The sequence below is a fragment of the Pongo pygmaeus genome, chromosome 16 (assembly GCF_028885625.2).
Source record: "Pongo pygmaeus isolate AG05252 chromosome 16, NHGRI_mPonPyg2-v2.0_pri, whole genome shotgun sequence".
Lineage (NCBI taxonomy): Eukaryota > Metazoa > Chordata > Mammalia > Primates > Hominidae > Pongo > Pongo pygmaeus.
In genome coordinates, this window is record NC_072389.2 from 83,631,048 (window position 1) to 83,656,196 (window position 25,149).

Below are 25,149 nucleotides of genomic sequence, written 5' to 3' on the forward strand. Positions count from 1 at the left end.
TGTGGTTTTGGGGTGTGGCTTCCAGATGGAAGCTACAGCCAGACCTGAGGGTCTGGAGAGGGGGCACCATGTGGGGGCACTAGTGGCACCCCAGTAGCTGGCGAGGGGTAGTGCTTGGTGGGGGATGGAGTTGGAAGTGGAGCAGTTGCTGGGCCTGTGGGCAGAGGTGTGAGCCTGGGACTCAGGTCAGGTGCCAGCCAGAGGCAGAGTGGATCCTAGGGGCAGATGAGCTGATGAAAGGCAGCTGAGTCGGCCAAGAGGGTGAAGCCGCTGTTCATCTGTCCTGGTGGCTTCAGAGACTACCAGGAAGAACTAGAGGTCTCAGCCATGGGTAGCAGCACTCTCTGTGATAACTGTGCCATGGGGGCCAGCCCAGTCATCGCTTAAATGAACACCTCTCCCTGAAGGCAGAACAGGAGTTGTTCCATAGCAGGGTAGAGCAGGGCAGACTCTTCGTGGGCCGTCCTGGGCAGGTGGTGCACCTGATGCTCCCACCAGGAGGCTGCGTGGGCATCTGGACCTAGCACATCACAGTGAGTTCTAGGTAGGGCGCGTTCTTGCAGGTGCAGAGCTGACTCTGTCACTCAGGAGCCACAGCACGTGATACTGCCCCAAGTACCTCCAGAGGGATCCCCCCGCCAGCCCTTGAAAATGGCAGAGCCCACCCCAGCCCCCTTTCTGAGCTCCCTTGCTTGGGCAGGGACCTCCTGAGCCTGGCACTCTCTCTCCTGAGAGGCACAGATGGTATTCAGCAAGTGCAAAGCCAGAGTCCCTGCCCAGCAAGTGGCTCAGATGGGGAGCCTTTGGACATCTGGAAGGAGGTGGCTTTGACAGGTGGAATAAAGTTTCTTGGGCTTCTCACATCAGCATCTCCCAGTCCCGGGTTCTGTATTTCCCTGGAGCCCCACTCCTGCTATAGCCCCCTCCCCACAATGAGATATTTGTCAGGCTGGTGTCTACAGCTGCTGCGTACCCTCAGTTGCTGGGAGCCTTTGACAAGAATGCCCAGGAATGGGGAGGGCATGGGACCAGGCCATCAGCAACCCTCTCACACTCTATAGTCCCACGTTACTCAGAGCTTCCCCGTGCCCCAGCAATATGAAGGACTAGACTGAATGGGCACCAGGGGGCCAGGCTGGCAGTGCCACCCAGGAAAGCAGAGAAGAGGCTACGTGGGCTACCTGGCCCACTCGGGGAGGAGGCCAGGACTGGGTATTGTCTTGACAGCAGCCCTGTCCCACAACACTGAACTGGGCAGGGAAGGGGTCAGGTGTTCCCCTGACATGGGGCTGGATTCCAGAGCATCGGACCTGGCCACCAGAACTGGCCGTCTCCATCCAAGGCACTGGGACCATGGATCCCGGAGCCACATGTAGCTGAGGGCTGGCGGAGCCTGCCCCCCAGTGAGCGCTGAGTCCCGGAGGTGCTCATTTCTGGGGAGGGGGCTGTGGGGCTCATCCCACCTGCCCTCTTCTTTCCAGCACTTGCATGGCGCTTCCCTCTATTTTCACTCTTGGCGGCCGCCCCACACATTGCATTCCTCCTGCTTTCTTCTTCTTGCTGTCCTCCATCCTCCATTCCATCCAACCCCTCTCCAAGCCCCGGGGGAGCCTACCTCAGGTCAGAGAGTCTGAACCCCGAGATGTTCTGGGTGTGTGGATTTCCTTCAGCTACCCCGATGTCCCCACTTCCAAGTCCTGACTCCTTTGAGCCATCCCAGGGGGTGTCTGGCCACTGGCCCATAGGAGCAGAGGCCAGGCTGTGACTGTGTGAGCATCAAGGTGTGTGATGTGTGTGTGGGTTTGCACACGAGTGTGAGTGTAAGAATGGCACCAGGCCTGGGCTAGGACAGAAGCAGCTGGGGAAGGAGCCTGGGGGCCATGGGCAATCTGATTTTTTCTCCACCCCCCTACCACCCTACCTGGTCTAAACCAATGTGGTAGGGGTGGCTGCAGGGGCAGAGACGGGAGTGTCTGAAGCCTGCTTCACTCCCAAAGATTTCTAAGGAAAAGCGTTCTGCATCCTCTGGCTTGGCCTTGTTGGCCCATGGCCCTCTTTCAAGGACATTCACTCCGATTCCCAGTGTGCCCTGTTTCCACTGGCCACGTTCTCTAAGGAAGAACAATAGCATCTGTTTTTGCCTCCAAATGACTGTAGGGTAGGGCTGTGGGTTCAGCGCCCATAAACCAAAATGAGGCAGGGATTGGGGCTTGCCCTAAGATGCGCTGATGACCCACGGAGATGGGTAGGGGCAAGCAGCATAGCATTGGGCAAGAGCACTGGACTGGGAATCCAGAGATGCTGCTTCACCCTGGGGCTTTAGGCAAGTCCCTTTCCCTCCCAGAGCCTCAGCATCCTTTCTATCAAATGATGACTTTCTGCCTTTCTCCCAGGGTGGCTGTGGGGATCAAGGGAGACAGTGGCCATAGGGATGCAGTGTTAACTGCAGATGCAGCCATAGGAGCACTTTGCTAACTGCCAATGTGAGTTCAGACTCCAGAGTATTTGACACCCAGGTTTATGGTGAGGTGTGACATATGGGATGTAAGGTTTGATGCCTGCTCCGACTCCAATCTTGCTAACACATGAGAAACATTTGGCAAGTCATGACCCTGCCTTGGGGAAAAGAGCAGTCTGTGAGAGCTTCTTCAAGGCAGCCTGGCTTCAACGCAGTCCGGGGCATGACTGAGATAGAATTATGTGGCGAGGAATTGAAGGGTATCTGGGTAAAGAGCTGCAGTGTGGGCAGTGTGGGCAGAGGTGTAGTGTGGGCCGCATCCAGGACAGCCACTGGCCAAAGCAGGGAACAGAGACGGAATGAGGAAGAGCTCTGTGGGGAGGGTGGGGCATAAGGTGGAGAACCTTCCAAGTCCAAAGAGTATGACTTGTTGGGGCTCAATGCTGTAGGTAGTAGGGAGCCATGGAAATCTCTTAGGTGGAGAAATGACAGCTGGACATTAGCGAGCAAGCCCTGTCTCCATAAGCAACACGGGTGGTCCTCTGAGCACGCCAGGCATGAGTGTGCAAGGAGCTAGTGCAAATGCCTTTGTGTGTGGGTGAGCTTCCGTGTTGTGACTCTGCCCACGTGTGTGCTTCAGTGTGCTGAGTGGCTGCATGGCCCAGATCTGTGCTGCACGTGCCAGCCAGTGAGGGTGCGTGCTGAGCACCGGGAGGTGGCGGGGAAGGAGGCGTATGCATGTTGTGGGCATGTGTGTTAGCATGTGCATGCTGGCTGTGGGGCCTCACAGCATGTGTGTGCACACCCCGGCATGTGCCTGTGTGTGTGTCCCCCACCCCCAGGCCTGCCCCACCCATGCGTGTGACCTGCTATGTTGATCTGATGCTTTCAGAATCACTATCAGTGGCCACTGAGGAGCATCAGCCATGGTAGGTACATGCCTCACCGCCTGCTGCATGAACGGTGTTCCTGCCCCACTGCACCAGCTCCACACGGGGGCACACCTGGGACCTCAGATCCAGGCTCCCTGCCCCTCCCTTCTGGAGCTGCAGATTTGCTCTTTCCTCTTTCTGTTCTCGTGCTGCTGGCTCTCTCATTTCCCTTCCCTGTGAGCCATGAGACTCAGTGCCACTGCCCAAGGCCTCCATGGCTGAGCCTGGGGGCTCTTGGAACAGGCTCCATGCCCAAGCTGGCAGACATGGGTGCTCTCTGTAGTCATCAGAGAGGGCAGAGAGCTTGTGGTTTATGGTGTAGGGGCTGGGAGCTTGGACGGGGTTGTGTGTGGGGCTGGACTCTGAGGTGGCCAGAGGTCTAGGAACGTCATCCTGGGCACGCCGTACCTGTCGTGCAGTCTGAGTCATGCTGCGGGGTCAGGGTATCCAGCTCCCAGCCTGAGAGTGCCGAGAGCCAAACCCACTGCAGAGCAGGGATGATAGTCAGGGTCCCACCTCCTCTATCTGTTGGCCATCCAGTGGTGACCTAGGATAAAACCTTAAGAGTCCCATACACACGGTCATCCCACAACACACTTCACAGGCCAGGCAGGAACACACAGCCCCCTTCCTTCCCTGCCAGGTACCACCGTAGCTGCTAGCGTGTGACTGAAGGCAGGGTCCCTGGCCCCCACTGAAGCACGATCACCGGCCAGCAGGCTCATGCACCTTGGCCTGTTGTTCCTAGGGGTCGCCTGTGCTATTCAGCCAAGGGGACCACAGTGCAGTGCCTGCTGGCCCAGCTGAGCTCCACCTAGCGAGCCCACCTGCCTCTCCTGGCATGGACTCTTCCCTCTTCTGCTTTTCCCAGCAGGAAGGGCCCAGCTTCACCTATGAAACCTGCAGCCACACCCCACCCTGCAACCAGCTGAGGCTCCCCTCTTAGACGTGTAAGTTTATGGCCAGTGGCATCTGGCTACCTATCCTCCATGCCTCCCCCAGGGTCCCTTCAGAGGACCCTGGACTTTCTCACCACCCAGAGGGATCTCTGACACTCACTCCAGCCATCCATCCCTTATAGCTTCACCGTTTTGGTTCAAGCAGTGTTCCCTATCAGGCCAGGTGGCTGTTGGGTGGGGCTCTCCAAGCAAGAAGTGGCCCTGGGCCAGTGGGTTGGAAGGCAGGGTGACCAGAGAAGAGAGAAACCCGAGGGGCCTGAGCATTGGTCTGAACTGTGGGTGCACTGCCTGGGTGCCATGGGAGAGGCCAGCGTGTGTGGGGTGGGGAGGGCTGCCGCAGCCCCCAGGCATTACCTATGAAGCTCTGGCTTCTCCCTCCATCTTCCTCCCCTTTCCCTTCCAGCCCCTCTTTTCCAGGAACCTTTGCCACACCTGCACCTGCGCCCTCCCCTCCCCGGCCCTCCCACAGCTGCTGCTGCATGCCCGTGCTCTGCGCTTGCCTCACCAGCTCTCTGCTTGCTTTTCTCTCTCCTATTTTCTCTCTGCTTCTCTCCAACTGCCAGCTGATTGGGTTAGGCAAGTCCATCCCATCCTGAGGGCCCCAGCCCCATTTCAACCTCTAAACAGATCCTCCGCTTCTCAGGGGGCCTCCCTTTCCTAAGCCTGCCTGGGCGGGTGTCCTGTGACTTGACAGTGGCTCCCCAGCCCCAAAGCCAGCCCCCTTCATCTGTGACTTAGTCTGTCATAGTGGTGAGCTGACACATCCAGGTGTGACTGTTGCTGAAAACTTGTGGCCCCTCTGTGGTATGCCCCTGCCCTGTTCTATAAATAGCTATAAATACTCATATATATATATAGAGATAGATAGATAGATATACCTACACGTGGCCAACCACCTCACCTCTAGTGCTGGGAATCAGTCACCGTGCTGTCCTTGTGCAGTCTTCTGGCCCAACAAGAGGAAGGTCTTCCCTGATGTTGCCCCTCCAAAGCGCGCCACCTCCAGTGAGCCTCCCTGTCATGCCTGGCCTGTGGACAGCCAGCCCCCACCATCCCTCCCACCCCCCACCAAACATGGGGGTGCTGTGCAGGCAGCTGTGTGGCCTGACAGTCTCTACCATTCCTGCTGTCCCTTGGCTGAGAATCAAACCCATTTCTGGATGACGGGGAATGTGTTCTCTGCTGGCTGTGTTCTCTGTGGAGCTCAGGGGAGGGAAAAAGCCAAGCCATTTCTAAGGTGCTGTTGGGAGTGGTGTGAAGGCCACACCTTTTCCAAGGGACACTTTTCCTGGAAAGCCCCTGGAGCTTAGCTGGCTCTTATCCTGTGAAGCCAACTCTGGCCACTAGGGGGCAGGGCCATAAACTCAGCCTGGAGGAGCCTGCGGGGCAGCTGACACTCTAGAGGGGCACCAGAACAGGCCACCCTGTGCAGACAGGAGAGGGAGGCAAGGGGACGGAACGGAAGAAGCCTGGGGTGGATGGAAGTCAGTGGCCTTGGGTGCTGGTATCTGCCTTCCCAGCCATCACTAGTTCAGGCTTCTGAGCCTGTTGGCTCTCAGGGCCAGACTGTGCCCCATAGGTGCCACAGTAGTCCCCATGCAATCCACCAGGTGTCACCAGGCAGCATACAGGTAACAGGCCTGGAAGGTCCCCAACAGCCCAGCTGGACATGCTCACTCTGGGGCTCTTCATTCAGTGGCACAAACTCCAGGACCCAGTGAGGGAAATGGGAACCCACCAGGCTGAGCAGTATGGCTAAATCCATTTATTCCAAAATGAAAAGCAAAATAAACAGGAGTTGCATCACCAAGGCAGCCAGGACACTATCCCCGCCTCCTTCCTCTGTCCTATGCTATCAGTAAATAAGTTTCCCAGCCATAAATAATGATTAGAACTTCCTCCTCATATGCCAGCTCCAGCCTCTGGTAGGTATGATACAAGGGGTGGCCCTACCCCCTGGAATATACAAAATGTTACATAGATACTATATGTACACTGGGGAAGGGGGGCCACCCCAACAGTCCGAGCCCTCACCTGCTCTACAGTTAGCCCCAGTGTCCTGCCCCAGCTGCCTCTCTGAATAAGATGGGAGCCCCCTGAGGGAAAAGTTGCTTTGGTGAGAGTTAGGGAGGCCATGAGGCCTCCTTCAAACAAACCAACTCCACCAGCCTCTGGCTCTTAAATAACAAACATCATCATACAGAAATTTAAGGACTCAGCCCTGGTCAGGTGGCAAAGGGTCTGTTTGTCTCCCTCCATTAGACAGGGGTCTTGTCTTGCTACCCTAATCGTAAAGAGATGACTGGGAAGGGGTGGTCGATACATGGTGGGGGCAAAGTCTCCAGTCCCACTTCTCCAGGCTTATGCTGACAGAGGTCTGCTTTTATTTTTATCCCATGACTTAAAAAAAAAATCCCATAACTTCCTTTTAGAACTTTTTAAAATACTTTTCATAAAACATTTTTCTAGTTTTTTTCCACAACTTCTTTTGCCACAACTTTTCCACAGCATTTTTTATCCCATAGCTTTTTCATCCCACAACTTTTTAAAATTCCCATAACTTCTTTTTAGTTTATGTTCCTTTAATAAACACACTTGCATAGTTACATTACAATTTTGTAAAAATAAAAACTGATTATCTCATGCCAAGTGTACCCAGCATTTGCACAGTCTCAATACTTTTAATACTATAGCTTTCAAGACACATAAAATTTTAAGGCAAAAACAGCACTTTGCAACAATTTAATAATTTATTACATTACAGCAGCATCACAGTAGCAGTCAATAATCCCACTTTAGACAAAAGTCTTTCAGTATTTCCATTATACATTCTGTTTACAGTATTCATAAATTGGTAAAAGTCATTCTAAGAAAACTTCACAAATAAAGGTTTGGACTGGAATTGGCATCTCTTTCTCTACTTTTCCTTCCTCCAGTTTCTTTGTTTTAAATGATAGTATTCATATTTTAAAATGTTTTAAGTTATTTCAAAACATTAACATACCAGTTACATTTTTGAATAGTTATATTATTTTAAAGTGACTGTAAGATAAAGTTTCAGAGAAAGTATTATGGATAGGGCTGAGTTACATTTTCACATTTTCTAAAAATCAGTTTTGGTTTTAGAACTGATTTTTTTCATTTCTGGAAAACCTATCAGGTTTAATCAGATTCTTTAAAAATAATGACCATATATTGCAATCTTTAAATAGGTATTTTGATTCTTTACTTCCTGCAGAAATTCAAATTTATTCAGTTGAACTCACATTTTAAAATTCTATATTTCTGATGAACTCTAACCTTCTAATGTTGCCTTCTAAGCAAATTGAAAACTGCCTTATACTGAATGAGGAAGAGAACAAATACTTGGCTGAATGAGGTATTGCAAAAGACTGCCTGAGCTTTGAAGAAAGACTTAAGTTTTTGTCATAGGATTTCCATTCTTTTTAGCTTTTTCTGAAACATAGGACAAGATACCTACACAAAGAGTGGTATTTCAGTTAATACAGTACATTTATTTTCCAGATTGACATTCAGCTTAAATATGCCAGTATGTGATTTAATCCATAGGTACCTGATGAACACATTATTGTCAGATTGGTTACAGATGCTAAACGCTATCTGCAGGTCATTGCTAGTCATTTATCTTTATCAGGGTAAAAGTGAAGTGATATCAACTATAAAAATTCCTTTGAAATAATTTATCAATGTATTAGGTAAACCCAGTTTCAGAATTATAAACAAAAACTGTTAGACCAAATAAGGTGGCTAATTAACAGTGGTACGATTTCTAGCCCGAGGGTTTAAAATGGACTTAAACTAACTGTCTTTCAAGTGAACTCAAATAATGCAAAAGTGGCAAGTTCACAAAATAGAAGGCAAGAACAGGACCTTAAGTCCATCTTAAACCCTCAGGCTAGAAATCGTACCACTATTAATTAGCCACATTATTTGGTCTAACAGTTTTTCTTTATCATTCTGAAACTGGGTTTATGTAATACATTGATAAATTCATACAATTTGGAAGAGCCAGTTGAAGTCACAATAACCCAATATTTGCACTCTTTCAGTGAATGCAGGCAAATCTGTTATTTCATCTGTAAAATCATATTATTGCTTTCCTATTAATGCCATATTTATAAAAGTATCATGAGGATGCCAAATGCTAAAAATGGAGATGGTCTAGCAACTAGAAATGCCCACCCCAGGGAGCGCACATACATCTCTCCCTACATCCTAATAATGTGACGTATTTTGGAACACAGACTTTAGAACTTCATGAAGTTTTAACTGTCGATTCTTTCCCAAGCATCATAAAGTTATGATTTAGGCAATGTATGACTGAAATAACTCATTCATCATGTATAGGCACATTAACATAAATATGGCACAAAATATGCCTCTAAATGGAAACTGAGAGGTATAAAAACATATTTCACTCTTCGTAAAGAACTTTGTGAGGAAATATAACTCTGATTGTATAGACACTTTTCCTCATAATACTTTGACTTTCACAAACAGTAGATTGCACAGCAGCTTGTAAACATTTTAAGTTGCATAAACTTCACCTTGATTTTCATATGTAGTATAATACTGTCTACTAAAACTCCTTTTTGTTTCAACTAAGTACTGTCACATATATTGGTTTATAATAATGGTTGTTATTATTTTTAAAGTGTTTTCCATTTGAAGAAAAGAAGTAAATTCCTATGTCAGAGTAACCAATCTGGCTGAAGAATAGGTATTAGCCAGAGAGGTCTAGATGGTAAAAATCCATCTTCTAGCCTCAAAGAAGCTCCATGAACATAGAGGAAGGCCAACTGTCACACAGCTTTCCTTCACTCCAGTTCATTCTTGACTAGAGCCTGTATGCCTCTTCCAGGGACATTTAAACTCTTAAAGGATTTCTTACGATCTTTACTAAATACATTAAGAAGAATGCCAACCAGTGCCCTTTTGTGTACTGGGACATATGCTCATGTGATTAAAACAGGTAACATGAATTCTGACTTTAAAATGTATTGTACATACAAATGCTCTAAGCTAGAAAAGGTTTTCCACATCCACAGTCAATGATGGAAGCCTTTCATTCCTCAGAAATAATCCCTTTTTAGGTCATTGAGAAAGGGTACAACTGCTGCAGCTCATGATGCAATATCTTCATGACCCCAGAGCACATACAAATCCTAAGGGAACCACCATAGTACAGCGCTCATCCTTGGCACCAGAACACATGAAACACACTCTATCCTGCACACACCTGCCAGAGCAGGCCACTTTCCTCTTCTGTGAGATTTAAAAAGCTCCCCAAAATGTTATTACTCCCATTCCCAATACACAGAAAATAGGGGAAAGGCTGTTTCCAGTTCTTGGCGTTTAAACAACTCTAAATGTCAGTACTCACAGTGGCATATTACAAAGTAATAAACAGTGCGCACTTGAGGGCAAACCACATATTGAGCTAATGAAGAGCTCACTGTGGTTAGGATTCGATCAAACATAATAGCCGAATATAAGCAAATTTTATCTGAATTCTGTAATGAATATACATGCTGCAATAACATTAAAAAAGCGTGGCAGTCCGTTCCAAACCAGTAAGAATAGTTTTGTGCAAATAGTGGGTCTTTGTGTGTTTGAATTCCCACCACCTAAGGGCAAACTCGATATGTGTGCTAATGACCTACAATTATCAAATTAAAAACAAAAACGCTAAAGGATGCCAGAGTGAACATCAGGGAAAGAGCCACTCTCCCTTAACTTTTTACAAATAAATTTAAACTGTAAATTAGAAACACAAATAAACGTGAGTGGCTCTAACATTCAAATGGAGTAAAGGAATTGTGTAGGAGACCAACCCCATAACTTTGTGTTGTTGTTCTTTTAAATTTCTTGACCAGCTCTTAGATGATGATGATGTTTATCTCCCTGTTCTCGGCTGCCCGGTAAAAGAATGGCACGCAGGGTTTGCTGGCCAAGCCTGGGTGCTCCTGGGTGTCCTGACTTACAGGAGGCAGCTGCACAATCTGCTCTGCAGTGGGGTTGTCATGGGGAGAACCCTCCCTGGTCACTGCTGGTGCAGGCTCCACACTGTCATCCAGGTTCACCTCATAAAAATCTTTGGAGAGAGGGAGGCGGAGGTCTGAGCACAGTGCTAGCCTCCCCTGCTCCTGCCTGCCCACCCCGCCTGAGGGCTGTACTCACCATCATGCTCACCAGCAGCCCCAAGTTCCTTGGGGCCTGGGGCCCCTGGAGTGGGCTCATCAGGAGGGTTCTGGGCAGTGGTGAGGAATTTGTCATGCCCCTCGTTGTAGTCGTCCCCAAGTGGCCACATCAGCTCCTGCATCTCCAGTAGATTTTCCTGAATGGAGGGGTGCTCAGCTGCCACTCCAGAGCCAGCACCAGCGCCCATGCCAACCCCCACCCCCACAAAGATGTTGCACACCCTACCTTTGTTTCCTCCTCGTTCTGGGCCAGACTGATGACATCCTCCATCTCCTGGTGCCGCGTGTTTGGCACTGCCCCCTGGCTCTCATATACGGTGATGTACTCTCCTGCGAGAGGACACGGCTCAGACACTGGGGCCCCTCCGATGGCCCTGCAGCTCCCCCTGCCATGCCCTGGCCTCCCGCTCACTCATGCCATCTGTCGCTCCAGAGAGCTGGATGAATCCAATCTCTAGTGTTTCCACCTGCTCCTTCCTGTCTGCCTTCTCCTTCCGGAGGTCCATAAAGCCACTCTGGAGCCAAAATAATGGGGTCACATCTCGGGACATACCTGTCCTGCCCCGCCCCCACTTTTCTTGGCCCATGCCAGGACTTACCTTCACCTTCTCCATGGCCTCCTTCAGGGCCCAGTACCTCTCCCCACACACAAACTCACCCCCAGTCCCTGGGACTGAGGCCTCTGCCTCTGGCTCCTTCCAGGCCGAGGCTACCAGATGAGCCAGGTGTGGGCAGCACAGCCTTCGCACCTTCTGCTGCCAACATAGCCGTGCCTGCCTCTCCTGGGAACTGGCTCCAGCGGAGTTGAAAAATGCCACTTGAAGGCAAGAGGTGAGTATTCTTGTAGGGGCATACACAGAACAAATGGGGCAGGGAGGTGGAGCACAGCCCCTTCCCTTGGGGCCTCAGAGAGTGCACCTGTTGATCACAGGTGAAATGGTGTCTGACCACTGGCTCCCAGAAGGGGTGAGGGTCCAGAGCAATCAGAAGGCTGGGAAACCAAGAGCATAAGGGGGTCTGGGAGGGACCACAGAGGAAGGTGGCAAAGCGGGGCGGGGAAATTCAGGCTCACCGTGGACTCCCGGCTCTCCAGGTCTTCTAGGATGTTTGGCATGGGCTGAGGCGCCTCCTCCTCCTCACTGTCCAGACGTCGTGCTCCATCTCCTGTGGGGAGGTGGCCAGAGGGGTCCTCAGGCAACCCAACAAGGGTGGTAATGTGAGCCCACCTCTGTCCCCACACTTACTGTGTAACCCTGAGCCAGCCCCTCCGCAAAGGGGAATGAGCTGCTGTTCTTGATTTTTCCTTTTCAGAACCAAGATCTTGCTATATTGCCCAGGCACAGTCCCACTACTGGTCAGTGCAGAAGTTCTGACCTTCTCCCTTTCTGATCTGGGCCAGTTCACTCATCCTTAGGCAACCTGGTGGCCCCTGCTCCCAGGAGATCACCATATTGATGCCGAACTTAGTGCAGACACCCGGTTGGCATAACGACCAGCTGTTCTAAAGGTCTCTTCCAACCCCTCAGTCCTGTGCTGCTAACAGTCCCCCATTCTTCCTGGGGCTCTCTCCTCTTCCTCTGAGTGGTCTCCTGTACCTTCTCCAGGGAGAGCCATGAGGCTCAACTGGGTCTCCAGCTGTTGGTTCTGCTGGCTAGAAGCTTCTAGGTGCTCCTAAGGGGATGGAAAACAGAGTGAGAAGGCACAGAAATTGCCAAGTCATCCCCCTCGGGGTCCCGTCCTCAGCAACTCCCTCCCCTGGGTCTCCTGCAGCTTTTGGCGGGCCATCTCAGCCACCGCGTTGCCCCAAGCTTCCTGCTGGTGCAGCTGGTCCACGAGCTGGGTCTGCAGCAGTAACTGCCTGTGCAACGCCTCCTTCTCAGAGGTCAGCTGCTGATAGGTGGCCACCTACTGCTGCAGGTGACCCAGGTACTAATCTCACTGCTGATGCAGACTCTGAGACTCTTGGCTCTTCAGCTCCACCTGCAGGAAGACCCTGGGCATGAAGGTATGTGGTGGCTGGCTTCCAGATTCTGGGCCCATTAATAGGGTAGCAAGGGCACTGTGGGGCTCTGTCACCTGCCGAGGACCCCTGTCCCTTTCTCTAGGCCTAAGAGGCTTCCTCCCTTGCCTAGAACCCCCTACCTCCTTCCCCAGCCTCAAATCTCATGAAGAAATTTAAATCTTCTTCCCTCAATTTAAACTGTAGGCCACAGACTGGTGGAAAAGCAGAGGGAGCCAACCACCATCTGCTAAGTGTGCTACATGCCTAATGCTTTCCATGTATTCTCTCATTCAATCCTCAGCACCTCTGCAAGGAAAATGCTAACTTCCTTTTGAAGTTAAAGAAACAGAGACTTAGAGATGAACAGTAGTTGAATGGTGACCAGTGGAACCCAGGCCAGAATCCAGTTTGAATCTAAGGAGGCTTTTTTGTTTTGTTTTGAGACAGTGTCACTCTGTGGCCCAGGCTGGAGTGCAGTGGTGCAGTCTCAGCTCACTGCAACCTCCACCTCCTGGGCTCAAGTGATTCTCGTGCCTCAGCCTCCTGAGTAGCTGGGATTACAGGCATGCGCCACCATGCCTGGCTAATTTTTTGTTGTTGTTGTAATTTTAGTAGAGGTGAGGTTTCGCCATGTTGGCCAGGCTGGTCTCAAACTCCTGACCTCAAGTGATTCTCCTGCCTCAGCCTCCCAAAGTGCTGGGATTACAGGTGTGAACCACCATGCCTGGATAAGGAGCCTCTTATCACTGTCTCTTCCCCTATGATTGGGCGGCTCCATGCATCTAGCTGGGATGATGATGTCCAGATCTGGGAGGAGCCCAGGGCTACCCACCTCTAAAAGTCAGAGGGCAGGAAGCAAGAAACAGTCATAGGGCTGCCCTGGAGGGTCCTGGGGTCACCTGCCCCCCAGCTGGAGCTGCCTTTGGCCTGGCACCTCCCCTCCCCAGAGGCTGGTGCCCACCTCCCAGCCCTTCTTGGATGGGGTGGAGGTTACCATCTTCTTCACATCGTCTAGCTTCTCCTGCAGCTCCTTTACGTGCTGCTGCAATTGCAGTGCACTCTTGTTCTCGTTGTTCTGCACAGAGAGATGCAATCAGTTTCCATCTACTGCAGCTGGAGACACCAGAACTTGGTGTCTGCCTCCCATGTCACCGGGGAGGGTGGAGGCAGGTTAGAAAAATCATCCCTTCTCCCCCACAGCCATCAGAGCAGGGCCTGATGAGCTGTAGCTCACAGGTGCCTTTAGAAGTTCCATTTCATGTGAGGGCTACACTGCCCCATTTTACAGGTGGGGAAACAAAGGCCTGGAGGGATAGGGATGAGGGCAGGCTCCCCAGGTGGGGCAACCCACCAGATCCTTGAAGCTGCACTGTGGTTCAGCCAGCTGCTTGTCGAGCTTGTGGTTCTGGGAGAGCATGAGCCTCTCCTGCTTTCGCAGCCTCTCCTCCTGCTTTTGTAGCCTCTCTTCCTGCTTTTGTAGCCTCTCCTCCTTCTTCCACAGTCTCTCCTCCTGGTCCCACAGCCTCTTTTCCTGCTTTCGCAGCCTCTCCTCCTCCTTTCGCAGCCTCTCCTCCTGCTTGCGTAGCCTCTGCTCCTGCTTTCGCAGCCTCTCACCCTGCTCCCCTAGCGTCTTCTGCTGCTCCTGAAGCATCTCGTTTTGTTCACACAGTCTCTTCTGCTCCCACACCCTCCACTCCTTCTGCTCTCGGAGCATCTCCTCCTGCTCCTGGAGTCTCTGCTTTTGTTCCTTGCTCAAGAGACTCAAGGCCTGATTGTTTTCCACCTGGGATTGGAGCTTTCCCTCCAGACCCTCCACTTCCTGCCTCAGGTGTTTGGCCTCATCTTGTAGCTGTTCCACCAAAGAGGTCACTGCTGGGGGCGCCAGGGATGGGGGCTCAGCTGAGAAACCAAGCAGACAATAAGGGCCTCTGGATTCACCACCCCCTCCCCCCCACCAAAAAAAACCCTCCTCTTGATGCACAGCTCTTCTCAGGCTTCCCAAACTTGGTCTAACTGCTAATGATTCCTCGCACCCGATGGTAGCCAATTTCCAAGCCACTTTCACATAGAGAGCACTGTGGGTGGCTGAAAATGGGCACTCCTCCCTCTTTGCTGATGGGGACCCTGAGGCTCATGGAGATGACAAAGCTTGCCGTCTATTGGCACAGACCTCTTTCCCTCTGCCTCAAAGCCCTTCCATCCGCCCACCTCCCTGGGACATTCTAGGCCACTCCTACAGACCTCTGATGACAGTCCTGCTCCCAGGTCACACCAGCCCCATCTTACCCATCTGGTTTTGGAGTTCAGACAAGCTCCTCTCCAGCTCCTGTATCCGATGTATGTCACTCTTCTTCTCTTCCTTCAATGTGCGAGCCTGCCCAAAGCACAGGGGAAAGGGCCCTGGAGAGAGGGGCTGGTGGCTGGACAGGCTACCATCTCCCTCTCTGCCCCCATCTCCACAAAGCCCAGACCCAAGACCACCTCTGGCTGTACTATTCCCATTTTACAGATGCCCAGAAAGATCCAGTGACCTATCTAAGGTGGGGGCTGAGAGGTCAGGTCTCACCTCCACTGACATTTTCTGCATCCTCTCTTGCCACCGGGCCCTCTCTCCTTTTATGTGTTCAGCGTATTCGTCTTTCTCTAGCTGGACTTGTTTTAATGACTCTGTCACCTGCAAGAAATGGGCACAGAAGTTAGGAAGGGCTGTCACTGGTCCTCACCTGCTCCTGGCCACCTGGGGTCATCTTCCTTCCACATCCCTCCCTCTGCAAAGCCTCACCTGTGTCACATGTGCGTTCAGCAGCGCCCGCTCCTTTATGGTCTGCTGTAACCGCCGCTGGAGGACCGCTTCACTGCAGCTTGAGGACTGGATGGTGAAGAGTGAGAAGTTTTGATCTGGGGAGCCCAGGCAGTGCCCCTTAAAAGGGCTAGGGCTAGGCTCAATATACAACTTGGTTAGTGAAGATCAAGGCATTTCCAAGCCCATGGCCTGGTTATTAAAAGAACTCAGTAAAGTTGGAAGGGACAGGGAAAGAGATTGAATTTACAGCTGGCTAACAGAGGCCCAGAGAGATCAGATAATATTGCTGTTGTTATTACTGTTATTGCTACCACTGTTTGAGCCGTCATGGAGTGCTTCACCAGGTTCCATGCTACAAGCCCATTTCATCCTCACAAACACCATGTGAGACAATTACTAGGATTACCTCTATTGTGTAGATGAAAAACATCGAGTGTTCGAGGTTAAGTGCTTGCTTAAGATCACTTAGACAGAGCTGGGATTTGAACACCCAGGTCTATCCTATTCCCTAAGCCCATTTTTCTTGCTGGGGATGGGGGCACAGATAGGAAGGGGGTAATTAATCTTTTGTTCACTTTTTGAAAGGATGATACATTCATATAGTCCAAAACTCAGAAGGTATAGAAGGGAGGTGTCTCCCAGGCACCCTTTACTCTCTCCTGAGTTTTTTATGAATGCTTGCAGACATGTTTTTGTATATTATCATAGTACACACACACACAAACACACACACACAACACACCCCGTTTCTCTACAGAAACAGTAACATACTAAAGGTACTCTTCTGTACCTTCACAGAACAACTACCCAATACCCCACCTAGGACTTGGCCAAGGCCACAGCCAGGAAAGGGCAGGGCAGGCACTTGGCCTCTGAGCTCTGCATCCAGTGCTCACTCCCAACAGTGCCCCCCAACTCACCCACAGCAGCTGACTCAGCCCCAGGCTGCCTCTAACAACCCTACACAAAAGTAGTGAGAAATGACCATGCTGCCTTCTGGGCAGGACACTCCATCCTGCAGAAGGGATCTTTAGGCTCACTCCTCCATCTGGGAAGCCAGGCTGCCAGGGGATGGGGCAGCTGGTTGGACTCACCCTGTCCTCTTCCTGCTGCTGTGTAGACACAGCACAGAGAGCCCGCTCCAATTCTTGAATACGCTGTAAGGAGTATTGCAGGTGGCCAGCCAGATCCTTGGACTCTTCTGTAATGAGAGAGGTTGAGATGGGGCCCAAAGGACTCCCCCTAAAGACCTGTCAAAGTGCCAGGTTGAAGGATGATGGGGTGCCCAGATTCCCACCTTCAAAGTGTTGGGCAGCAGGTTTAGTACGGTATAGGGTGGTCTTCAAGTCTGCCTTTTCCAATGTGAGGATGTTGATTGTCTGGAATTGAACATTTGGGAGAAAAGCCAAGCAAATGCTGAAAGAGAAGGAAAGACACATTCTCCAGAGGACGGGAGAAAGCTCCCCACCCTCCACTCACCTCTAACTGCTCCGTTTGTGCTTTGTGTATTTCATTGTTTGCTTTCTTTGCCTATAGGAAGAGGAAGACAGAGCTCTTACAACGGGGAGGCAGAGATGGCACAGCAAGAGACATGGCCCCAGAATGCCACCAATGCCCCAGGACAGGGCCACCAATGTCCCAGGACAGGCCCACCCATGGGACCAGGTTATCAGGGACCCTGTGGGGATGGGGTGGAATCTGAGGGGTGAGCCTTCTTCCCCAGGCTGGGAGTGGGCAAGTCGAGATTGGCGCCTCTACATCTGAGTGCCCCCCAAACCCAGCAGTCATGTTGTGAGCAAAGAAATCACGTTACTTCTTCCAGCTGATGTTCCACTTCTTTCTTCTGCTCTTTCTGTGGGGAGAGTCAAATTCAGGTGACTGAGAGTGGCCCCCTCAACTCTATTCCCCAGACCAGGAAGCGGTAGGCAGGGACCAGGAATGGATTTTAAAGGCAACATTCTCAGACCCAGTGGCAATACAAACTGGCCAACACTCCTCAAGCTCCCAAGGACAGAGGATTTGAGTCTTTGTTGGTTTTTGCCCACAGCCACAGAACTCAAAGTCTGAATCTGGATTCTCTTGAAAGGACAGTAACATAAACCTCTAGAGAGGGAGTCTCAGGAAGGCCCACCCTTCTGCCAGCTTGTGAATTAGAAAGGTGCCTTCATTCAACAAACTTACTGAGCACATATGGGCCAGCTACAGTTCTTCACAGCAGATATGGGATGGAAAAGGAAGACAGGAGCCCTTGGCCCTCAGCTTTCCATTCTAGGGGCCTTTAAATCTCAGACTCTCAGAGCTAACAGGGACCTTTGATGCTCTACCTCCTCCGGAAACACGAGCCCAAGGAGGACAGGTGGCTTGTCCAGACTCAAAGCAAATTAGGGACTGAGTCAGGGCAGAAATACAGGGCCCCTGACAACCAGTCAGGCTAGCACTTCCCTGAGAGGTGACAACCCCAGGGCATGTGTGGCAAGGACTGGAGCAGGGGTGTCTGGAGAAGAGAGAGTCGGCAAAGAGGGCAGCGACAAAAGAGCCATGCTGCATGCTCCTTGCTCTGGGGTCCCTCCCGGTGAGGCCTGTGTGCTCCAGCTCCCCATTTGCCATTGGCAACAGGGTCCCCCAGCCCCTTTCTTCAGGGCCCCAAGGGGAAACTAAAGCCCAGCATTGGCAGCGTGGAATCAGGGGACCCCACTGGACTCTTACCAATGATTCTATGTTTTCATTGAGTTGATGGATAGTCATGGAGCTTGACTCCAGGGCTACTGCTAGTCCTTGGTACTGGCTCTGAGGCACATGCAGAGAGGAGGAGTTGGAAGAGGATTGTGGGGAGAGGTAAAGAGAACAATCATTAGGGCTGGGGTGTATGTGGGCTGTCTCAGCTGGCAGAGGGTCTCCCAGCCCCCCACTGTGAGAGGAGGTTGGAGGGCTGGCCTGCAAAGTCACTGCACCTCGGCCCAGGGCCTCTTACTTCCAGATCCTTCAGGGTAACAGATGATGCAAGAGTAATAAAAATGAGAAATTTAAAAAAAAGAACTTACATGGGAAATAGTTATGTATATAGAGAAAGTATAAAAACAGCAAGAAGTCAGGCACAGTGGCTCACACATGTAATCCCAGCAGTTCGGGAGGCTGAGGCGAGTGGATCACTTGAGGTCAGGAGTTCAAGACCAGCCTGGCCGACATCGTGAGGCCGCATCTCTACTAAAAATACAAAGATTAGCCAGGTGTGGTGGCAGGTGCCTGTAATCCCAGCTACTCAGGAGGCTAAGGCAAGAGAATCACTTGAACCCGGGAGGCAGAGGTTGTAGTGAGCCAAGATCACACCACTCCACTCCAGTCTGGGTGACAGAATGAGACTCTCTCTCAAAAAAAAAAAAAAAAAAAAATGGCCCAAATCCCACATACCTGCTCTGTACGTTATTCCCAAATTACTTTTAAACTTTTAGGTGTCACCATTTCCAAGATGATAAAAGATGTGGAGAAGGAAAAACCCCATCAATCAAGCAGGTGAAGAAGCAGACAGAAACATGCTGAAGGTTAATGGCAGCAACATAAAACAAGGCAGAGGCCAAGTATCCCCCAAGACAGAGAAGCCTCAGGGCCATGCACAGCTGGAGACAGCAAGCCAGAGGGGGGTCTTGGCACTGCCTCACCTTCCACTTGTCCAATGGGAGAGTGCTACCCCATTGGAGTGGTTAAGGTTGGACACCAGCACCTTCAGAATGTCCTGAATCGACAGGAGGTGACAAGGGAAAAACAAGGGCAGGGGGCAAAAGACAGAAGTGGCTTAGAGAGAAGTAAGAAAGTCAGGGTAGGAGGAAGATGTGGGTTCAGGAAAAGGAAACGCTGAAGAAGAGCAGAGGAGATTAAAACCATGGCCTGTGCCATTCTTCCAAATGGCCACCTGCTGCCTTGCCAGGGGCAGGAACAAATAGATGGAAAAGTCCCCTGAGTGATGTAGTCACAGAGTGGAGTCAGCTGACCAACACAGCTCTTAATATGCTCACTGGACCCCTCTCCTCAGGCCCAGGACATGTGTGATGAATCTGGTGGAGCTCCAGACCTCCACCTCCATTAAAAAAAACCAGACTCCTGAGTAAGATTTCACCTGAACTAAGGGGACTCCAGCTAAAAAACAAGTTTGAAAGACACTGATCTTATCCAGTATCATCTTACAGAGTAGGAAACTGAGGCCCAGTGGAAGAAGTGATTTTTCTGTGGTCACCCAGCAAGCTGGTGGCAAGTTAGAGCTTCTCTTACTCCTAAGGCCTGGGGCTCTCCTCACCACACCCTGGGCCCCCTTCAGTGACTCCTAATGGGACAGCCTGATGGCAAGTGGCTGTACTCATTAGCCCAGCTTCCCCTTGAGAGTGTGGATCAGGAAAATCAAACAGCAATGACTATTTCCTGGGTATCCTGGGTGTTTACAGCAGGCCATGTACTAGGGGTTAACATGAAAACAACAATAATAAGGAATCTCATTTAAACTTCACAAATGGAAGTCAAAGAATACTACCCCTATTTTACAGATGTGAAAAGAGAGGCTCAAAGAGCTCAAGCAACTTGCCATAAATCAGATCCCTAGCAGATGGAGAAGCAGGATTCAAACCGAGAATTCTTAACCAGTACCCAGCAATCTCAACAATTACCCTCTACTGCCCCTTGTGCCCCCTGTCCCCAGGAGCCTGGCCAGCCAAGACTCACATCCCCAGGTGAATGGCAACCACCAGAAGTGGTTGTCTCAGGGCTACTGCCAGTTTTTTTCTTTTTTATCTTCGCTCCTCTTGCAACACCAGGGCTGCTCCTCTGCTGATATTCTTTTAGCTGTGGGAAAGAAGAGTAGTAATACACATGAGAACTACCAGCCCCTACAGCCACACCCTCCTTGCAGTTTTTGCAAAATACTCTTATACACCATCTGATTTAATGCCACCAACAACTGTACAAGGTGTTTTCACAATCACTTAGTGATTGACAGGGATGGATATTATGGCTAAAAAAAAGTGGGGGGGCAATAATGGAACTTAAACTCAGTCTTCTGACTCCAAGCTCTGGGGTTTTGCCATGAATCAGCAGCTGCCAGGGACCAAATCCAGAGGCAGACGTAGAAAAGTCAACATTACATAGGCAGGAACTACACGCTGTGTGGTTTAGAGTCATACATCCTCACATGTCTGTTAGTGTGAGGAAGTGCACCAATATCTCTCACACTTTTATATCAATGTGTGCTCATGGCAGAAGGCAGCTTTTTTGTTAAATCTGGGAATTTATCAGAAAGCGGACAACCCAAGTCTCATTTCAGAGAGAAGTCTGGTATACTCTTAGAAACCTAAGTGAGGGTCATCCCTAAGTACATTAATGTTTTTTCTCTCTCAAGAGAATCAAGGGAAACTGATGCTTCAGAAAGATCTCCCACATTCATCCTGTGGCACTCAATGTGCTCCAAGTTGAGATGATATGAGGAAGAGTCAAGCTGTCAAGTTCAGTTTCCCAAGATCTATTCCATAGAAGGTGAGCAAATCTCACTTCAGAGACCACTGACTGAAGGGCAGTCTGGTCCCAGAACCATGGAGAATTAGAATATGAGGTGGAGAACTCAGAAAAAAATGTTCAAGTCTCTCTGGAGAGTAGAAGCCTGGGAGAAAACCAAACCAAACCCATTCTCCCATTACCACCCAGAGATACTGTCAACGTTTTGAGCTCACAGGGGAAGTGTAGGCTTTTCACACTGTCGATGTCTATGTGAAGGGAGTAAGGCAGCCTGAAACCTCTTGCTCCTAGGTCCCATAGTCCCCATTTCCCTTCTAGCTGCAAATTTGTGCTGTGACCAGAGGTACCAGAAGTGGGGTGAGAATGCTTAGGGGACTGGGTTGTTAGATCAAAGTCCGGTCTTGCAGCAGTAATGACAGTTCCTAGGGGGACTGTGACATCACTACATTCCACTCCTCCTGGGGGTGGGGGGAACCACATCAGTGCAATGGCTGAGGTGCTGCTCCACGATGGGGGAGGGAGGTGTAGGGCTGGCACCCAGGTCCTTGGAGATTCATCCATTCCAGAGAGCCCAGGGAGGTCGGGCTTGGGTCAACAGGAGGGGAGAGCAGAGTCTGCTCAGGGAACCCCAGGAGTCACCAGTGCAAAGTCACCCAGGGATGACTGGTGATGCTGGGGGGTTGGGGCTGGGGGACCCAGGTCCTTGGAGAGGTGAGCCCAAGGAACCCAGGGAGGTTGGGCTTGGGGCGGCAGGACGTGAGGGCTGAATATGGAGCAGGGAGCCCCAGCAGTCACCCGCCCAAAGTCACCCCAGGGTGATTGGTGAGGGCAGAGGCTGGGCTGCTGGCTGAAGGGGCAGGGCTTACTGACAAGACTTTGGTGGGGGGAGCCCAGAGGTGCCGGGGTAGGGGGGCCCAGCCCGGTGTGCCTCAGGAGTGGTATGGACTCTGGGAGTGGGCTTGTCATCGGAGGGGATCTCTGGCTAGGTTGGGGGGCCATGACCTTTTTCTTGGCTTTTTACCTTTTTCTTGGCTGCTGCCAATTTGTTCTGTCGAGTTTCTTCTAACATCATGGGGTGGGGAGGGAGGTAGGGTTGGGGCCACATCAGCGAACACCTCCAGTCACCTGCCAGGCTGCTGTGTGACTGAGCCAGAGGAGGCGTAACCAGGACCACACTAGAATGCAGAATAGGGGTGTGGCCTTAATGCTCCAATCCCATTGGTCAATGAGAAAGATGAAAGGGAAAGGAGGCGTGGCCAGGCAGCAGTGTGTCCAGAGGAACCTGTGACATCACAAGGAAAGCTGCACATGCAACTGCTGTCCCCGCCCTCTTGGGGAGAGGGGCGGGGCCTGCCTACTCTGGGAGAGGGGAGGGCCGGTTTTTGCTTTAAAATGTTAAAAATAAACTTTAAAAATATATGTGTTTACACTTTATATATATGTGTGTCAGTGTGTGTGTGTCTACATGTTCCTCCAGAGCTGTCTTCATTATCCAGCTTCTATGCATGGTCTGTGACTTTGGCCTATATTTTTCATCTTCAGATGGAGTATAAGAATTACCAGTATTACCCCAGTTAAGACACAAATCCTATAAAAATGGAAAATCCATAGCATGTTTGACGATTAATGAATGAAGTGGACTATGTTATTCAACATTCCAATAAGGTAAAATAATCACAATGATTTCTCTGTTTTGGAAAAAACGTTTCTCTTATTCTCCTACATTATTAAGATTTTTTAAAAAACAAGAAACATGTCTAATATCTTTAAAAACACAAAGCTTTTGGGCTGGGTGTGGTGGCTCACACCTGTAATCCCAGCACTTTGGGAGGCCTAGGTGGGTGGATCACTTTAGGTCAGGAGTTCAAGACCAGCCTGGCCAACATAGTGAAACCCCATCTCTACTCGAAATACAAAAACTGGCCAGATGTGGTGGTGGGTACCTGCAATCCCAGCTACTCGGGAGGCTGAGGCAGGAGAATCACTTGAACCCACGAGGCGGAAGTTGCAGTGAGCCAAGTCACGTCACTGCACTCCAGCCTGGGTGACAGACTGAGACTCTATCTCAAAAAAAAATAGTCAAAAATAAATAAAAACACAAAGCTTTCCATTTAATAAGCACTCAAAGGTCTTTATTGGTTTAAAGCATATACAAGGCCTATTTTTCTAGAATCACCTGGCCTCCCTAGGCCTTGCAAATGAAACTGAATTTCTCACTTGATACTTGGCTATGACTTGCAATCGTGAAAACAAAGAATTGTGTTATGTCACTGTGTATTGCTTGTTACCCGAATTCCACACTAGGCTGGGATCAAGGGTTGAATGTTTCATGATTTGCTCCATAACCTGTGAGCTTCTTTTCCTACACCAAACTAAGTTTTGTTCTAGAGTTCTACAATTTACAGTTAGTAGACAAGAGTGGTTCTCAAAAATGTAGTCTCTGGACTAGCAGCACCACCAGAATCTGAGAACTTTTTGTAAGTGCAAATTCTCAGGCCCCACCCTGGACATGGTGAATCAGAAACTCTGGAGTAGGGCTTAGCAATCTGTGCTGCAGTCATCCCTCCGGGTGTTCAAGAACCTCTGGCATACAGCAGGTAGAAAAATGTGTTTCCTTCTGTAGGTCCAAAGCCAGGGATACCATATGTTCTGTCTTGATATGAAACAATGACATGCAATTAAAAGACATAAATCTCCTTCCTGCTCCCACCCTCCATCCAACGTGTTTTATTTTCATGAGTTAAATAAGAAAACAAATGGCAATCAGAGATTCAGCCTAAAAGGTATATTTACAAGTGTCAGTTCTCATCCAGCCTGATCTCATACAATACCATTTACACCCTCTTACCTCTCAAGTTTTTTAAAAAGTGTCTTCACAATGTAAGTCTCAGGCACACTAGCAGTTCTATAATAAGACACCAAGTAGATCAGAATGTCCAAACTTACTAGAGAAGAAAAGTGGAATCACTGGCTGTATTTTCAAATTGCATTCAACAGGAAATATAAGTTTTGAATTCTTTCCACCTTCACACTTCCAAGTTAATAGCATTAAATCAGAATACTCCATTCTTCCAAAGCCTCTAGCCAGGCAAAGTTTTACTGTATTACTTCTTGCTTTCAATGGATATAAAGCAGAGTCCTGCTAGGCACATTTTGTATACCTGCAAAGATGCAGAAGTAAACAGTTCCATCTATTCAATATTAAAACAAAAGTCCTGCAAACCTCAGATGGTGAGTGTAATACTTCAGCACTAGCACCAAAGCCTCAAATATAAAAAGATACCAAGATCACCACAAGCAAACAAAATGAGCTCCCAGCCGGGAGCAGTAGTTCACGCCTGTAATCCTGACACTTTGGCAAGCCAAGGTGGGAGGATCACTTGAAGTCAGGAGTTCAAGACCAGCCTGGGCAGCATAGTGAATTCGCATCTCTACAAAAAATTTTTAAAATTAGCTGGGCATGGTGGCACACACCTATAGTCCTAGCTACTTGGGAGGCTGATGTATGAAAATTGCTTTAGGTCAGGAGTACAAGGCTGTGGTAGCTATGATCATGCCACTGCACTCCAGCCTGGGTGACAGAGCAAGATCTAGATAATTACAGTCTGTCCAGCTCCTGTTTATGTTAAAATGCTTTCAATCAGCAGGATAAAAATTAAGTGAAATGTGACTTTGGGGCTTGGCCAGAAAATAAGCAATGGTGAAACAGGCACTTCCCACAAGAATAAAAATGGCCAATAAACATATAAAAAAGATTCAAGGCCGGGGCTGTGGCTCACACCTGTAATCCCAGCACTTTAGGAGGCCAAGGTGGCTGGATCACCTGAGGTCAGGAGCTTGAGAATGGCCTGACCAACACGGTGAAATCCCATCTCTACTAAAAATTACAAAAATTGGCCAGGCATGGTGGTGGGCACCTGTAATCCCAGCTACTCAGGAAGCTGAGGCAGGAGAATCACTTGAACCCAGGAGGTGGAGGTTGCAGTTATCTGAGATTGCACTGTTGCACACCAGCCTGGGTGATAGATCAAGACTCCATCTCAAAAAAATAAAGTTTCAAAAGCACTAGAAACCAAAGAAATGTAATGAAAACAATGAGATTTTCTCCTTAAATATCAGCAAAGAGGACAAATGGAAGGGGGACACTGGAGCTCTGCCACTGTTGGGAGTATAAACTGAACCAATTTTTCTGCAGGATAATTTGAACATTTCTATTAAAAATCTTAAAACTATTTTATGTTATTTTCCTCCAGAAATTCTCCTTCTGTGAATTCAGCCCCA

The 25,149-nt window shown here is 49.8% G+C and overlaps 1 protein-coding gene across 2 annotated transcripts; it reads right to left on the reverse strand.

Annotated features, from left to right (window-relative positions):
• Positions 1-7,080: 7,080 nt before the first annotated feature.
• Positions 7,081-22,092, reverse strand: LOC129013978 (golgin subfamily A member 6B-like). Of its 2 annotated transcripts, none has more exons than XM_054450824.2 (18): positions 21,890-22,092; positions 20,083-20,202; positions 18,082-18,162; positions 17,189-17,227; positions 16,855-16,905; positions 16,673-16,754; positions 16,470-16,576; positions 15,355-15,441; positions 15,139-15,246; positions 14,859-14,946; positions 13,924-14,471; positions 13,534-13,647; positions 12,166-12,241; positions 11,643-11,734; positions 10,983-11,085; positions 10,797-10,900; positions 10,551-10,707; positions 7,081-10,464 (listed from the first exon to the last, which is right to left on the reverse strand). In XM_054450824.2, exons 1-18 carry the CDS (start codon positions 21,971-21,973, stop codon positions 10,250-10,252), a joined length of 2,256 nt encoding a protein of 751 aa, XP_054306799.1. In that variant the 5' UTR covers positions 21,974-22,092; the 3' UTR covers positions 7,081-10,249. The 2 variants fall into 2 exon arrangements, with proteins under 2 accessions (XP_054306799.1, XP_054306800.1); XM_054450825.2 differs by having other exon boundaries at positions 13,567-13,647; positions 21,890-22,075.
• Between the last annotated feature and the right edge of the window lie 3,057 nt (positions 22,093-25,149).

Excerpts from the sequence above, each read along its gene's own strand:
- LOC129013978 (XM_054450824.2), bottom strand. The coding sequence starts at position 21,973 with ATGTGGCCCCAACCCTACCTCCCTCCCCACCCCATGATGTTAGAAGAA. Across the intron at positions 20,203-21,889 it reads TGGCAGCAGCCAAGAAAAAG|CTAAAAGAATATCAGCAGAG; the intron begins GTAAAAAGCCAA and ends TCTTTCCCACAG. Across the intron at positions 18,163-20,082 it reads GTTGCCATTCACCTGGGGAT|AGCCAGTACCAAGGACTAGC; the intron begins GTGAGTCTTGGC and ends CATGTGCCTCAG.